General features: G+C 42.2%; 1 protein-coding gene across 3 annotated transcripts in view; it reads left to right on the forward strand.

The window, feature by feature from the left end:
• Positions 1-14,363, forward strand: part of cadm4 (cell adhesion molecule 4) — a 229,403-nt gene that overhangs the window by 182,464 nt on the left and 32,576 nt on the right. For all 3 annotated transcript variants that reach the window (XM_044033448.1, XM_044033447.1, XM_044033449.1), the window contains exons 3-4: positions 8,614-8,901; positions 13,760-13,921. In XM_044033448.1, coding sequence (XP_043889383.1) covers positions 8,614-8,901; positions 13,760-13,921 — 450 coding nt within the window. The remainder of the gene's footprint in view (positions 1-8,613; positions 8,902-13,759; positions 13,922-14,363) is intronic.

Here is a 14,363-nt window from a genome sequence, read left to right on the forward strand (position 1 = left end):
AGACTTAAGTCTGTACTTAAAAACACAGAAAAATCAATGAAAGAAGTGTCGCGCCCACAGGCATATTCAGAGTGTGTCGGCAAACATACGGAGCGATATTTTTGTATGTGAAAATGTGCTCTTGAACACGATTACATATGTCTCAGGCTTACATCCTGCAGCATTTGCAATTACAGTAATCCAACTATCAAGACTCCCACACTCTCCTTGGGGACAAACTCTGTCAAAGTAGCTGAAGTCACTGAAGATTGTTCTGCGCGCTACGCTAAGATTAGACAGAAATAGCCGAGACAAAGAGCTGCTACTGAGGCAGCGTTCAAACACTCTTGTTCCTCATGCATGTACCTCGCGTCTCGGTCGCCTCGACCACAGCGTGGCCTTAATTGGGTATTTTAGGTCACCGCTTTTGGGAAACCTCACTTTTAACTTTCTCCTGCACTTCTATCAGATCAGCACTGCCGGTGAGATCTATTAAGTATTTAAACAGAGCCACCACATCTGCGTTCCCACAAGACGTGGACTTGCACTCTTCAGAAAGCACAATGACGCCTAATCAGAGCGAGGGGTGGGGGTTGGGGAGGTGTATGAAGGCTCGAATGAAAGAGAAAATTAGAAAGAATGGAAATGGGGTCGGGGAGAATGAGAAAAAGGGCAGAGGGCTGAGAGAGAATATGGAAAGGGACATGTCGGATGATGGAGAAAGAGAGGAAAGAGTTTGGGCAAGGTATTAAATATAGATGTTTTTTCCTTAAATCATCTGCACCATCACTCCATCACTCCTCCACTATCACTCCATCACTGACTGCAGGGCCTTTCTATAGCCTCTGTCACACTGAAATTAGGGGGCAAGGTTTGGTGAACATACTAAAAAAAGTCGTTTCACTTATAAGCTTCCCTTATTTCTGAATAAAGTTTATTCAATAAAATGTGAGCCACACAGTGGAACACTTGGCTAACACCGTTACCGTGTAGCATGAAGATTGCATGTTCTCCCCATGTCCACATGGCTTTTCTCCAGTTTCCTCCCACACTCCATAAACATGCAGAGCTTCATTGAACATCTAGATTGACCGTAGGTGTGAGAGTAAATGGTTGTTGATGGATGGGCGACCTGTCCAGGCTGTTCCCCGCCTTACACCCTATGTCAGCTGGGTTTGGCTCCGCCTCTCTCCCGGACAAAGCTGTAGACCATTAATTCATGAAATAAAAAGTGGCGATCAGCAATTGTCTTTGTTCAGAAGCTGAGTGTGGAGAATGTCTTGACATGCTGAGACACTAAGATGTGTGCCTGTATTGTGACATCACAAATATAAAACATTGAGCACTGTTCCAAGAAGGGATCAGTGCATGTGATATTAAGAGTCAGAATTGTTCCTAAACTGGTCAAAATGACTGGATTAGCTATAGATATATAGATATACTGTATATCAGATATAGAAAAAAGTAATTGATCCAAAAATCCCAAATATCCCCACGTAAATGCTTCACTAAGCATTGCTTGATACCAGTACCACATCCCTGAGGAGCCACCTCAATGTAGTCTTGACCTGCTGTCACTTAGTAGTTAGTTAGTTAGTTAGTTAGTTGACAAGTTATGATATGTAAGGTTTTCTGATTGTTTTGTGTTACATACTTTTCTTTTCATGATTTCCGATCCAGTGATTTTGATATGATATGATATTTGACGGATGCTAAGTATAATATCGGCTTATTCAAGCTAAGCCTATGGTGCTGATATTGGTCGATACTCAAGGTTGTGCTATGGAGAAGATCCCTAGTCACAAGTTGAGTTGTCATGGCCAATGAATTTGCATCACTCCAAACATGAAGAAGACCATGAACACATGAGTGCATTATTATTCACGCAGGTCTTACGTTCCCACAAATGCCGATAAATGTCAAAGTCATTTGACCTTAAAGTGAATGCTGATTAAACACATTCCCGCTGTCAAAATCCTCTTTCAACTGGAATGTCAACAGCTTTTCACCAATGGGACAGAGATATATGTCTTCCTACTGCTCATCTGCTGCCTATAGGCCTTTCTGTGCCGAACCATTCCGTGCTGGGGTCAGTGCCGTAAGTGCTGTGAGTTACTCTGCCTGTTTTTTTAAGCGGGCAAACTGATCCAGGGGTGTGTTTTATGAGATTCTGTCCACTGATATAGTGATAATAGAACTGTGGAACCAACCAAATGGAGCCTTTCTCCTCAGTGGTCCGTGTCTCTCATTCTGCCCCTACTGCTAACTCCCCTCAGCATGCAAATGAGACAGGACAATAAAGGTGAACTTGGACATGAACAGAAGTCTGACATTTAGATGCCATTTAGTGCAGAGAGGAAAAAAAAAAGATTTACCTATCTATGGGGAATAGCTCTCTAACAATGCGCTCACTGCCATTGGACGGAGGAGAAATTTAGTGGGTGGGGGGGAGAGATGAGCGTGGTGGACTAACTCCATCACTCTGGGCCATTCTCTCTGTGTCCTGTGGATTTTTTCCTTCTCTATCTGCATCATTTTTCTCTCCCCACGCCTGCCACATTATGTTGCTATATTAAGCCACATCACACACACACACACGCACACACAATACAAAACCAATATCTATACTGTAGTGTCTGTGTTGTGATGAATGATGCTGTGCGATGGCCCGGGTGTTACATCAGGAAAGTGTCTGCGGTTCCTGGCATGAGCCAAAGCCAACACAAAAGAAGTGGAGAGAGGGACAGAACAAAACAGAGAGTTTTCACAGTTGAGTCGATACCGAGTGAGTCTCCAAGGTATTTACGGGAATCTATGGGCATCGAGCCACTGTCACCCGCAGACTGTTATTAGCGTTACTTGTTATTATCAGCATTTTTCTCACTATTGAGTCCACTCTTTCTTCAGCAACAAAAGGAAAATTGTTGCATGTTCACCTCCTCTAATCCTCCCTTGTCACTATTCTTTTCTTTTCTCTGTCTCTCTCTCTCTGTGCATTAGCATTTGCAGCTCATCCACATGCAATACAGAATGAGACATTTTCAAGCTAATGTGTTTATTTGGATTGCCATGAGGACAACTGCAGCATTTAGCCTGTCTCACACTGACTCAAAGGGCAGTTCCACACTGTTTAATAGCTTTCCTAAAATAATCTCTGGGTGTGCAATGAGCTGTGTTTGCAAAGCTTTTTCTTTCTTGTTTTCCCTCCATTTTCACAGTAAGTAAAACAATAATGATTAAAACATAAAATAGTTAAGTAGAATGCCAGACACTAATTAGAAATGGGCTTACAGAGGAATAATGGCAGTTACAAAGACAACAAAGGGATATATTCAAGTTAAGGACGGTCCAGTCAAACTTGTTTGCATCAAAATCGAGCTTTAGATTTAGCAGAGCTATCAATCCCACAGCAGAGAATCATCCCCCCCCCCTCCTCTTCAGAGCTGTCCATGGGAGTGACATCACAAATTATAAGGTGGCGAGAACTCGACTCTCGCTCAAGCTGTGGGAGAAATGACTGTTTGCTAACACAGCGCAAATTATCTTGATGTCACGGTGCAGACAAGTGAGGACCCAGACGTGTGAGCTTAAAACAAATGTCAAATTTAAAACAAAAAGAACTCCAAAAGTCCAAAAAAAAGGTTTCTTCCTTTAGGGGTCACAACAGTGGATCATCTGCCTCATTGTTTTCACTGATCGGCATATTTGATTTGGTGAAGCTTTTACGCTGGATGCTCCTCCTGACTCAACCCTACACGTTTATCCTGGCTTGGGACCGGCACTTGGATTACCCTGGATGTGGACTAGGAGTACAGCAGAGCGTGAAATACAAAACACCAAAGAAAACCAACAAAGGAGACTGGTACCACATAGAATAAATACATGGGAGAGGCAGGGAAAATGGGACACAGGTGAAAAACATCGGGGCAGGAAAACGTGACAAAGACAGGAAGTAAATCAAATCCAAAGATGCAAGAGAATGAGAAACCGCGAGTATCAGGGCCAGACTGAAAAAAGTCGTCATATTACGAGACAAGATGAAGAACGTGGAGCGTCTTTGTGAAGTTCTACTTTGGTTTAGGCTTCACAAAGAAGGTAATACATAATCTCTTGGCTCATCAGCTCTACATTAGCATCAGTATCAGGGCTTTGAAAAGATTGTGTAACAAACCGAGTCTATTCCTAAGAAAGACTCACACAGACTCCTCTCTTTTGTGGAGGAGGTAATGGCTTATAGAGGTCGACAGCAAGGCTACAGCCGCTTACATCTGAGTGCTATTCAAAGAGGTTTCATAGTTTTTCAAGTAACTAAATTTATGAGGATTAATTAAATTGACCATTAAGATTCTGGATCCTGAAGGAGTGGGAGTCGAGTGAGCGCGGCATCTCGGACGTCGTGAGGGAGCCAAGGCTTTATGGCGTATTGATTCTTATGATAAACTCAGGCGCCATGGCAGTGCAGAAGAAATTGACGGAATTAGGCGTCACATCATGTGGATGGAGGCGTACGCCACTAAAAAGTGGGGGAAAAGTCGTCATGGTATCACTTTATTCACTATATGTTAATGAAGTCATAATATTACAATTATGACTTTATTCTGGAAGGAAATGTTTTTGCTTCAGTGTGGCCCTAATACTCAATAACTAAAAACCAAATGTCCTTCACCAGTCTTGATGACCACTCCAACTGCTTTGCCATTCACCTACACATATATTCATACAGCACAGCTACAGTCTTCTTTTTATGATTATTATAATCGCACATCTATCAAACCCATTCACACACTGTTGGGGTTAAGTGTTTTGCCCAGGGACACGGCATGTAAACTAGCAGCGCCTGGAATTAAACCTCCGACCTTTCAGTTGGAAAACAACCCTCTCGACCACTGAGCCATGGTCGCCCCAAGTCTATGACAGAAATATAAAAAAGTGGGAAATGTCATATCATTTCAATTAAAGCTGCCTTGGCTTCTCATTTGTCCACAACTAAGGTTACAGGTAGGCTGAATGAACAACCATTCATTCACACACGCACACTTACAGGCAGCGTACAGGTGTCCAATTAACCTGCGATGTGAGCTTAAAATATCACACAATATTATCACATTAAAGACATTCATGATGATATTTCACAGTATTTACAAAAGTTGCTTGTGTTCATAGGCAGTGACGTCTACTTCATAATAAATCTATGAATCATCATAATATGGACACGCTCATGTACTATATATACTTTTAATGATGTGATCATTACAACCATTGTCCTATTATTACTAGTGCTGTCAAGAGATTAAACAAAGTGAGCGATTAATTAATTATGATCTGTAATCGCACCTAACAATTACTTTATTTTTAAATTTTCATTTAAATTCTTTATCACAATATTGTGGCTGATCAAACGATTGCTATATAACTTATAAAGTCATTTATTGTTTTAACAAACTTGAACAGTGTCCACTTCAGCAGAAGAATCCCAACACATAAAAACAGATTTTAATAAAAAGCCACTCGCATACAGAAACAGTATGGCCACATGAAATTGATTGGGGGCCGAAATGTGGCCCTCAGGCCACCAGTTTGACCCCTCTGGTCCAAGCACTTTTAGACCTGCAGTATCTAACTTACATGTCATTGTTACATGTCACTGCAAAACAGCCCAACTAGAAATAAGTACAACAAATCTTAAAGTGAAGAAGAATCTGCCAATAAGACATTTTTGCTTAATACCTAAAGCTAGACTGTAAATCTACTGCCACTTTCAAACTGTAATGTTTCTTAAGAGGAAGAAAAATGGGCCAAAAACTAGACAACACTGTCCAAATGTAAGAATATTGTCATATAAGAATGTTGACTTAAATCATTTATGTAGAATTGTATTTAACACACAAACCAGGAGCAGGGATTTTATGTAAATATTGTTTTAGCTTAAAGTAAAGCTTAAAGTTAGCTCTTAACATCGTTTAGAGAAGTTAGACATGTTTTTTACTTAGAATAAGATTATTTTTCTCATGTAAATCTTGCTTACCAAGATTTTTTTTTTGTTTTTTTGGCAAAACATAAGAACAATGTCCCAGAAATGAGGCTGATTTCACTTATTGGAAATCTATTTTTGCAGTGTAAGTGCAAGCAGTTGCAGCAACTGTCACTTCCTGTGCCTGTACCTGACGACAGCATTGAGCCTATATCTACAGGTCCAAGATGCTACTTTACTTTTAAGTGGTGCAGCTTTGCATTTTCCTGGTTCCGATCAAATTATTGTCCTTTTTTTTTTTATTGATCGCTGTTGTTGCTCCGGTAAAAGGACCAGGCCAATTAGAGGTTTTCTCTTCTCATTCGTACTGCTTTAGCAGCCAAGCCAATAAAAACAGGTCGTAGGATTTAGATGTGATTGCCCTGCCTTGGACAGAACTAGAGAGAGAGAGATTGCCATGAAACGTTGACTAAAATTGCACCAACGGGATTTAATTATTTGGGGAAAATACCCAGCCCTTCAGAGACAGCCATTATATCTGATACTGAAAGACAGACTAATGAAGTGAAGTCAAGAAATGAAGCAGTTACGCCTGCTCTGTGGAAAGTCTGCAGCCTGCTAAACAAGTGCATCTGTGAGTGAGGTGTACAGCATCTCATCTACAAACACACTTTTTATTTTTAAGCCAGCAAAGGCCTGCCAGTTAAACGTGTGAAAACAAGTTCTTGATAATCTGACACTCACACTGTTAGTCTCCGTGTGTGTTCAGAGAGGACGATTCCAAACAACCCAAGCACAAACATTATCCCTTCTTAATATTCTGTGTCTGTGTGTAAAGCGTTCAAAGAAAGAATCGATTGCTGACACATTGAAAGCAGACTTGTTTTCTTTTCTCTCCATCGGTACCTTTATTATTATTATTATTGACGCAAATACAACCTTTGATAGCTATTTAAATTCTGTCTGTCAAATATAGTGTTTTTCTACTAACATCTCAGTCACGGCGCTCACCCTCACACACTCACACACTCACAGACTTTAGAAGACGCGTTCATGGTAAATCAGTGAAGGCTTAGGTTTGGTCCCACTGGGAAATCCTCAAAATTGTGAGACACTTTCTCTCCGTTGTTATCTGTAGACTCTGCATGAGGAAATTACCCAGAGTTCATAGTGTGTGGGCACCAAAACCAATTGGCAACTTATGACAGCAACGAAAAAAGGGCATAATCATGTCTAATGTAATCAGAGGATAATCACGATGATGTAATCTGTAGATATTAATGTAGTAAATAAATCATTTTCAAAGGATTTTTAATTAATTGATCAAACTTCTCTTGGAAATGTTTTACCCGTTCAAAATGAGATTAGCTGTTACAGGTATAGCTGTAAATTAGTGGCTAAATTATGCACACATTTCCTTTCGTCACAATTGTGGTTTTGGTCACAATAATTTGTCATCTTTTAAAAGATCAGGAATCTTCTCCCAGGTGCCGTCGCACCGTCTTTCACCATCAACTATCTCGTCACGAAAACACGTGGTCATAGCGAGTACACGGTTATTGTAGCGCTAATGTTTGTGATCACAGTCGCATGGATTTGGTCGTATTTCTTTTTTTCTCTTCTTGCTTGGGTTGCTTGACTCTCGGATTACTCGGCGAATGCGTTCCATTTGTCGCCTGAACTCGGAATAACCAAGGTCATGGGAAATGAACTCAGATTTCCACTCCCCAATATGATATTCCTAAAATAGCTGCCTTTTTTAAACAGTAATCATTCGTACACATAGTACTGTTTAATGTTTAAACATAGACGTGTTGCTGCTAACCTGAGTTCCTGAGATACATTTGCATTTCTTTCTGTGAACTTGGGGGTGACATCACTCCCAGTTCCAACTTCCACTGTAAACGGAATGCCGCATGAAGACCATGGTGTGAGAGCTCGGTGTTAAACAGAATGTCTTAAACTCATCAAAGGAAGCCACCGTTTTTTGGCGTCATCAAGGTGAAGTAAAATGGCTGTCCCATTTATATGTATTTAATGTTGAGCCTTTTCAGTCGCTCACACACAGGCAATAGCAGGTATAGCATCGTTGAAGTCACTTAGGGTTCAGGATTGTGTAAGAATGAGTGATGTCTAATGGTAAGACTGCAGATTGCAACAGTCACACCTCCATTTCCATGTCAGGGAACTACGGTGGCCTTCACATACCAGAAAGGTGTCTCTGCTGTTCTTCTTCTTCATATGTTTACATTTGCATAAGCTCCTGCTTCACAATGCAGATCTTGTGCTCTGGCTGGTTTGTCCATTTGAGCTCCTGTAGAAACACGACGGCACAAGATGGTGGTAGAAGATGGTGATCTCCCAAAGTAAAAGGTTCATTCTAAGGCTGAGAATTTTTATTTAAAAATAGTGATTACACACTTACAAACATACTTATTGGTAGTTTATTCACTTTCTGCCAATAAACCTCCATGAATGTTACACACTGACTATTTAAGGGTTTATGGGAACATAAGGATTGAGCTGATGACTGATGATCTCCTCTTCTTTCTCCTTCTCCCCCAACTTCTGTCCCACCTCATTTCCTCCACATCTGCACTCCTTCTCCCCGATTCTCGCTCCATCAACGACCCCAATTCCTAATCATCTTCACCCACTTCCAGCACTGAAGGACGACCGTTTCCAGATGGTGCTGTTCACGCCGCGGCTGGTGCGCATCGAGTTGACCAACGTCAGTGTGTCTGATGAGGGCGGCTACTTCTGCCAGCTCTACACGGACGCCACGCACCACCAGGTGGCCACTCTCAGTGTTCTGGTGCCCCCGGAGACACCCACCGTGGAGGTGAAGCAGGAAGGCGTGGAAGGCGGCGATGCAGAGCTCACCTGCGTGTCACCGCGCAGCAAGCCGGCAGCCACCCTGCGCTGGGTCCGTAATGGCCGGGAGATACCAGGTAAACCAGAATGTGGCTTGACAGATGGGCTGATGGATGGTGAGATGAATATGGGGGATAAATGAGGAAATTAATGAAGGGAATATAGAGTAGGTGACATGGAATGGTGCTGAACAAAAGACGGATGGATGGGTGATTGATGGGTTGATAAGGTGAATGGCAGATGGATCACTTAATGGGAGCTGGTATAGACTGATGGATGGTGAAATGGATGGAGAGAAGGAAGGTTTTGGCTGCAGGGCTCCTCTTCCCATTTCTTGGAAATTGATCAAGTGTCCTTGTCCATCCTTAGAAACTTTTTTGAGGTGAGACAGTAAAAACATTTTCTTTTCTCATTCTTTTAAGGTGAAGCCTATACTTTCTGAGGTCAGAATATGCACATCAGCAGCAAGTACTGGACAGATTTGACTGCTTTCTCTTCCTTCTGGCGAAATCGTTCTCTTCTTAAAAAAACACTTTATCTCTCTCTGCTTATGCTCATTACATTGAAAGTCAAATTCAAACTTCAGCTGTGAGCAGGCCATTGCATTACGGTGCAGATTGTGCACATAATATCATAAGGATTCTGTGCTATTTGAATTATGAACTCACAACCTTAGACACCAAGGACGAGACTGAGCCACCCGAACTATTATGAAAGCCAGCGTACCTCACCCAGCCCCCCCAAAATAACCTTAGTTATAATATATAGTTCCACAGTTAACAGGAGAACTCATTCTGGACGCTCTCCATGGTGCTGATACTGCTCTTTTGAACACAAGGGGCCCTAAAAATTTGAGTTGGACAAGCCCTAATGCACTTGTGCCACAAACTTTAAACCATGTGCTTTGGAGAGTCTAAATAGGGCCCATGCTCACAGTGCACTCAGGTGTGGTGAAGTTTTTCAGGTGTCTTAGAGGTGGGTCATACTTAGGTTGCACTCAATCCCATATTCCCTTCCAGTAGTGGCGATGTTGTCGTTCTTTGATTGTGGAGTTGTACATGTGTATAACCTCAAGCAAGTTTCCATGGTTACCATTATCTTCATTTTTTCCTTTAGCCAAAACAAGAGTGCACCACTCTCTAGTCTAGAAAATGTCGCGCTACATGGAGCATGAGCGTGGATGGACTCAAACTGCAGGTGTGCTCGAAGGGAATTTGCAGCCTGTACGGCAAGTGCCAACCTCTATTCTTAGACAAAAAACTCCATAAAATAACCTTTTGAAAAAAACTGTGAGAAACACCAGGAAGAGCCACAGAGGAGGGATCCTTCTCCTCTCAGATGTCATATGAATCATAGACATGTGAAATGTAGAATAAATCTGGAATTGTAATAGAAGCTAAAGAGAGGCAGATGGTTACAATAACAGTAACATCAATTAGTCTTAATTTATATTTATGCGTTAGTGTGCAGAGAGTCTACACGGACCACCGTATACATCACATGGACCTAGCGGATCTCTGCGTACATGTACAAAGCCTTTAGTATTGAACAAAATGCAGTGTCTACACTCTTTTAAGGCGCCTGTTTCTGGGATAAAGAGCATCACTCTGACCAGCCTTGGCGAGAGCAATGACATCACCCTGGCACTCATGAACAATGACGTTAGACGCTGCACTTTCTTCTTATTCCTCAACATTCTCTGCCTTTTCAGCGAGTGCTCCAACGTGAACATGGATGAGTTTCCTCTCATCAACGGTCGCGTGAGCACTTGGGTTAGAATTTATTTTAATAATAGCTTTAGGAAACCTTCCTGTGCCTCCTCCTCTCCGTGGATGCTTGTGCACCACTGTGAGAGATTAGACTCTTACAGACACTGAGTTGTTGATAGTTTATTCATAAAGGTGGTTTCTCCATCATCTTCTGACCATCCCCATCCTAAACCACTGGATATTCCTGTGATTGTGTGTTGAACCATACGTCACTTAAGTGCTTCATGTCAGGTGAGAAATTATAGATCAGTGCTCCTCGATCCTGGTCCTCGAGGACTACTGCCTTGCTTGTTTTAGATGTTTGCTTGCTCCATAACATCGGATTCATATGTTCAGCTCATCATCTTTTTGGTCATTTGCAGAGAGACATCTAAAACAAACAGGGCAGGGGTTCCCGGGGTGACTGAGGGCATCCGCTGTCCTTATACATTCTGATTTCCAAGTCGTGTCAAACATTCATTTGATTGAAATTCGTAGACTTTGCAAACTTCCTCTGCACAGCGCAGAGATCATGGTCATTTGTTTTTGCAAAGATTAATTTGCTCCATTAGTGAAAAAGTGATGTTTAAAGATTCACACACTCCAGATGTTCTCCTCTCATTCCCGTGGCACATGTTTAATTCACCATCCTCTATCACTCCTTCCCTTTTTTTTTATCTTATGCATCCAACAGCCTGTTACCTGGAGCCATCCTTCTCCTTTATAACTCGCTGTCTCCCTCTGCTTTTTCACACTTAAAGGGTGAGGGATAAATCTGGCTTTCAGTCGCCCTCGGTCTGTTTAACCTTCACTGTTGAATCAGCGTCTGTGTAATAATGCTGCGCTTTGATTAGAATTTTCTCCTCAAAAAATGTTGTTCGACTGACTGAGCATGACAAACAAAAGACCAAAACTTGGAGGCGAGGTATCGCTCACATCATAGCTCATGGCTAAGATTCTATATTTCATTGTATTGAAACTAAACATTCATTCAATGCGTCTGAAGGACTCACTCACACACAGACACACCAGATGAATGGAGAGAGATGATCAGCAACAAGCAGTGATGTGCATGTTTTGCCCTTTTTAAACTTCATGGCAGCCATTGTCTCTTTTAGTTTCAACTTTTATCTGACATTCAACATCTCATTCATGCAGTCTGTTTATCTTGTCTCTGTATTATCTTGGCTGTCTCTGCAGTACTGGCTCTGTTCTTCCTGTAATCCCTTCTTCTACTTTGAAGGTCCCCTCTATAGTCTTCCGTGCGTTTCATTTTGTCTGCATTCATTGTGCATGTCGCAGGAAAGCGTGCAGTGTTTTCACTGTTTGCCGTGTTTGTTGATGCCTGTAACATGGCACTGACCTCCAGGGCAGGGGTCTCAAACTCAAATGACCTGAGGGCCAATGACTGTCCTGTCTGGTCAGTCTGGGGCCAGTCAAGTGAAAAAAAAAGCCCAACTTTTTTTGGGAAAAGCAACAGTTGTGGTGGACATTATGAGCTCAAAATGACATATAAATATGACATATTAATTCCTTTCTTTATATGTACTCATCTTTTACTTCTTCTGTCTTTTATCCAGATAAAGTTGGATTGGATCATTTCAAAATATAAGTGCTTGTTTTAATATGGAACAATAAAAAAAATACATATTTATGATGCAAAATTAATCTATTAATTTAATAATAAAAACATATAGAAATGACTCGTTACAACTGATATTGTTTGGAGGGCCACATGAAATCAATTGGAGGGCCCCCGGGCCGCAACTTTGAGACCACTGCCCTCTAGAGGAAATATTGCGTAATGTCCATACGCACAAAGGTTGGGTACTGATGTAAAAAAGACAAAAAAAGGAGTATAAATGGGCCTTAATTCACTGAGGTCACACAGTGGATTAGTGGCTAGCACCGTTGCCTTTGAACCAAAAGACCCAGGTTTGTCCCGCCCCACGTGTGAGTTCTCTGGTCCACAAACATGCACAGATTAATTGGACAGCTTATAATGGCAACATGTCCAGGGTGTGTCCTTCCCCCGCGACCCTCATGTGGAGGATGAAGCTGTGGACATCAAATGAATGAATGAATTTCACAGGTGATTACGACGAGACACTACTCAAAGGTTTATTGCTTTAAGAGTCGGAGAGACACAACCAGGCTGAACTTCTCTCCTTTTTTTCCTGCTGAGTGAAATGAACTGTGACACTAAAGGTTAGAGGCAGATCCCAGCAGATATGGTAAAGCACTCTTTAATTAAGACACTATCTTCCAGCTGCTGCCTTATTCCGGCTCATCTGCACCCACGCCGTCCTCTCTCATGCTTCGATTGGGCCTGCTCTCATTTGCTCGCCGGCAATAATTGAAAACTCAGTGCGATATAAGTAATATTGTTGTATTCTGCCTCAACAAGCACAAACCCCCGATACGTGACCGTGTCAAGTCCCTTCAGTTTGGCCCCCGCTGCTCCTCCTTCCTGTGTCTGTCTCTCCTCCTCCTCCTCCTCTCTCCTTGCATCTTTATTCCACTCTGCATCTGTCTTATCATCCTCTTTCATGTCTTGGCTCGTCTCGCCATCATGTCCGTTTTGCTGCCCTCTCTCTCTTCCCGTTTTGCCTTTCTTCCCCACGCCTTGTTCCTTTGACGCCACTCGCGCTCCGACGTGTCTGGCTCAGTTAAAATCCCAATTTGTTCATGCAGATTCTCCCTTTTATGCTTCCCTGTCCTCCGTCTCTGTGTCACTTTCCTCTCACTCTCACACACACAGAAAACATTCAGTTGATTTACCGTGTGCAAACAAACAGTTGTGCTGTGTGTAATTACTTTGACTTGTCACTCTTTCACCACTCCCACCTCTGTCCACAGGTACCTTCTGCTTTGAAGAGCTCATTCATTCATCTCTAACTTCATCTTTTTCAATCTGCTTCTTCTTTATGTGCCCCACTTTATCATAGGACAGGACAGGAGAAAGATCATAGGACATACAGTAGATGATAGGATAGGACAAGACGTCACAGGACACTTTATTGTCCCAGTGGGACATTTCCTAGGCCTTATAATATAATATAAATATAAAAACAGTACATCCTCTAAAACCGTCTCTCTGCATTGGGACAGAACACAGAACATGCTGGTTTTCTCCGCCTCTTCCATCGCTTCCATCATCTCACCCCCTCTGCTTCTCTCTCTCTAGGTCTGGTGTCCCAGCAGGACAACGGGAAGACGTTCAGCGTGTCCAGCACCATCCGTATCCCGGTAGAAAGGAAAGACAATGGTGCCGCACTGAGCTGCGAGGCCTTCCACCCCGCGCTGAGCGGACAGAGGAGGGTTCGCCACTACCGCCTGGATGTGTTCTGTAAGTTTTTCTTTCTCTCTCTGTGTGTGTGTGTGTTTGACTTTTCTGCAAACCTCAGGAAACATCACATTTGTACATTCTGTACAGAACATTTCTAGCACATCGATATTTCTAAAGAGACATAAAAAGTATTCGGAAGATTCTCACCTTGGGATGGATGCATATAATATATTTAGCAAAAGACAGATGAAGTCTAAACGTCATGAAGGTTTGCTGAGGACATAATAGTCTGTTATATAAAAAAGTGGACATCTGGTCTTCTGGTTGCAAAACAAACTCCTGCTTTGAAAACAGGTTTGATTTTGACCAGCATCGTGTCACTTTTTGAAATTCACGGATTTGAGGCAGTACAAGCTCTCAGCCGCGTGCCGTCCACTCGTATCTGCCACGTTTGTTGTCTATTTTCCTCTAAATGGGAGCATCGCTTACAAAATCAACATAA

Source organism: Solea senegalensis, linkage group LG9, assembly GCF_019176455.1.
Source record: "Solea senegalensis isolate Sse05_10M linkage group LG9, IFAPA_SoseM_1, whole genome shotgun sequence".
Taxonomy (NCBI): Eukaryota; Metazoa; Chordata; class Actinopteri; order Pleuronectiformes; family Soleidae; genus Solea; species Solea senegalensis.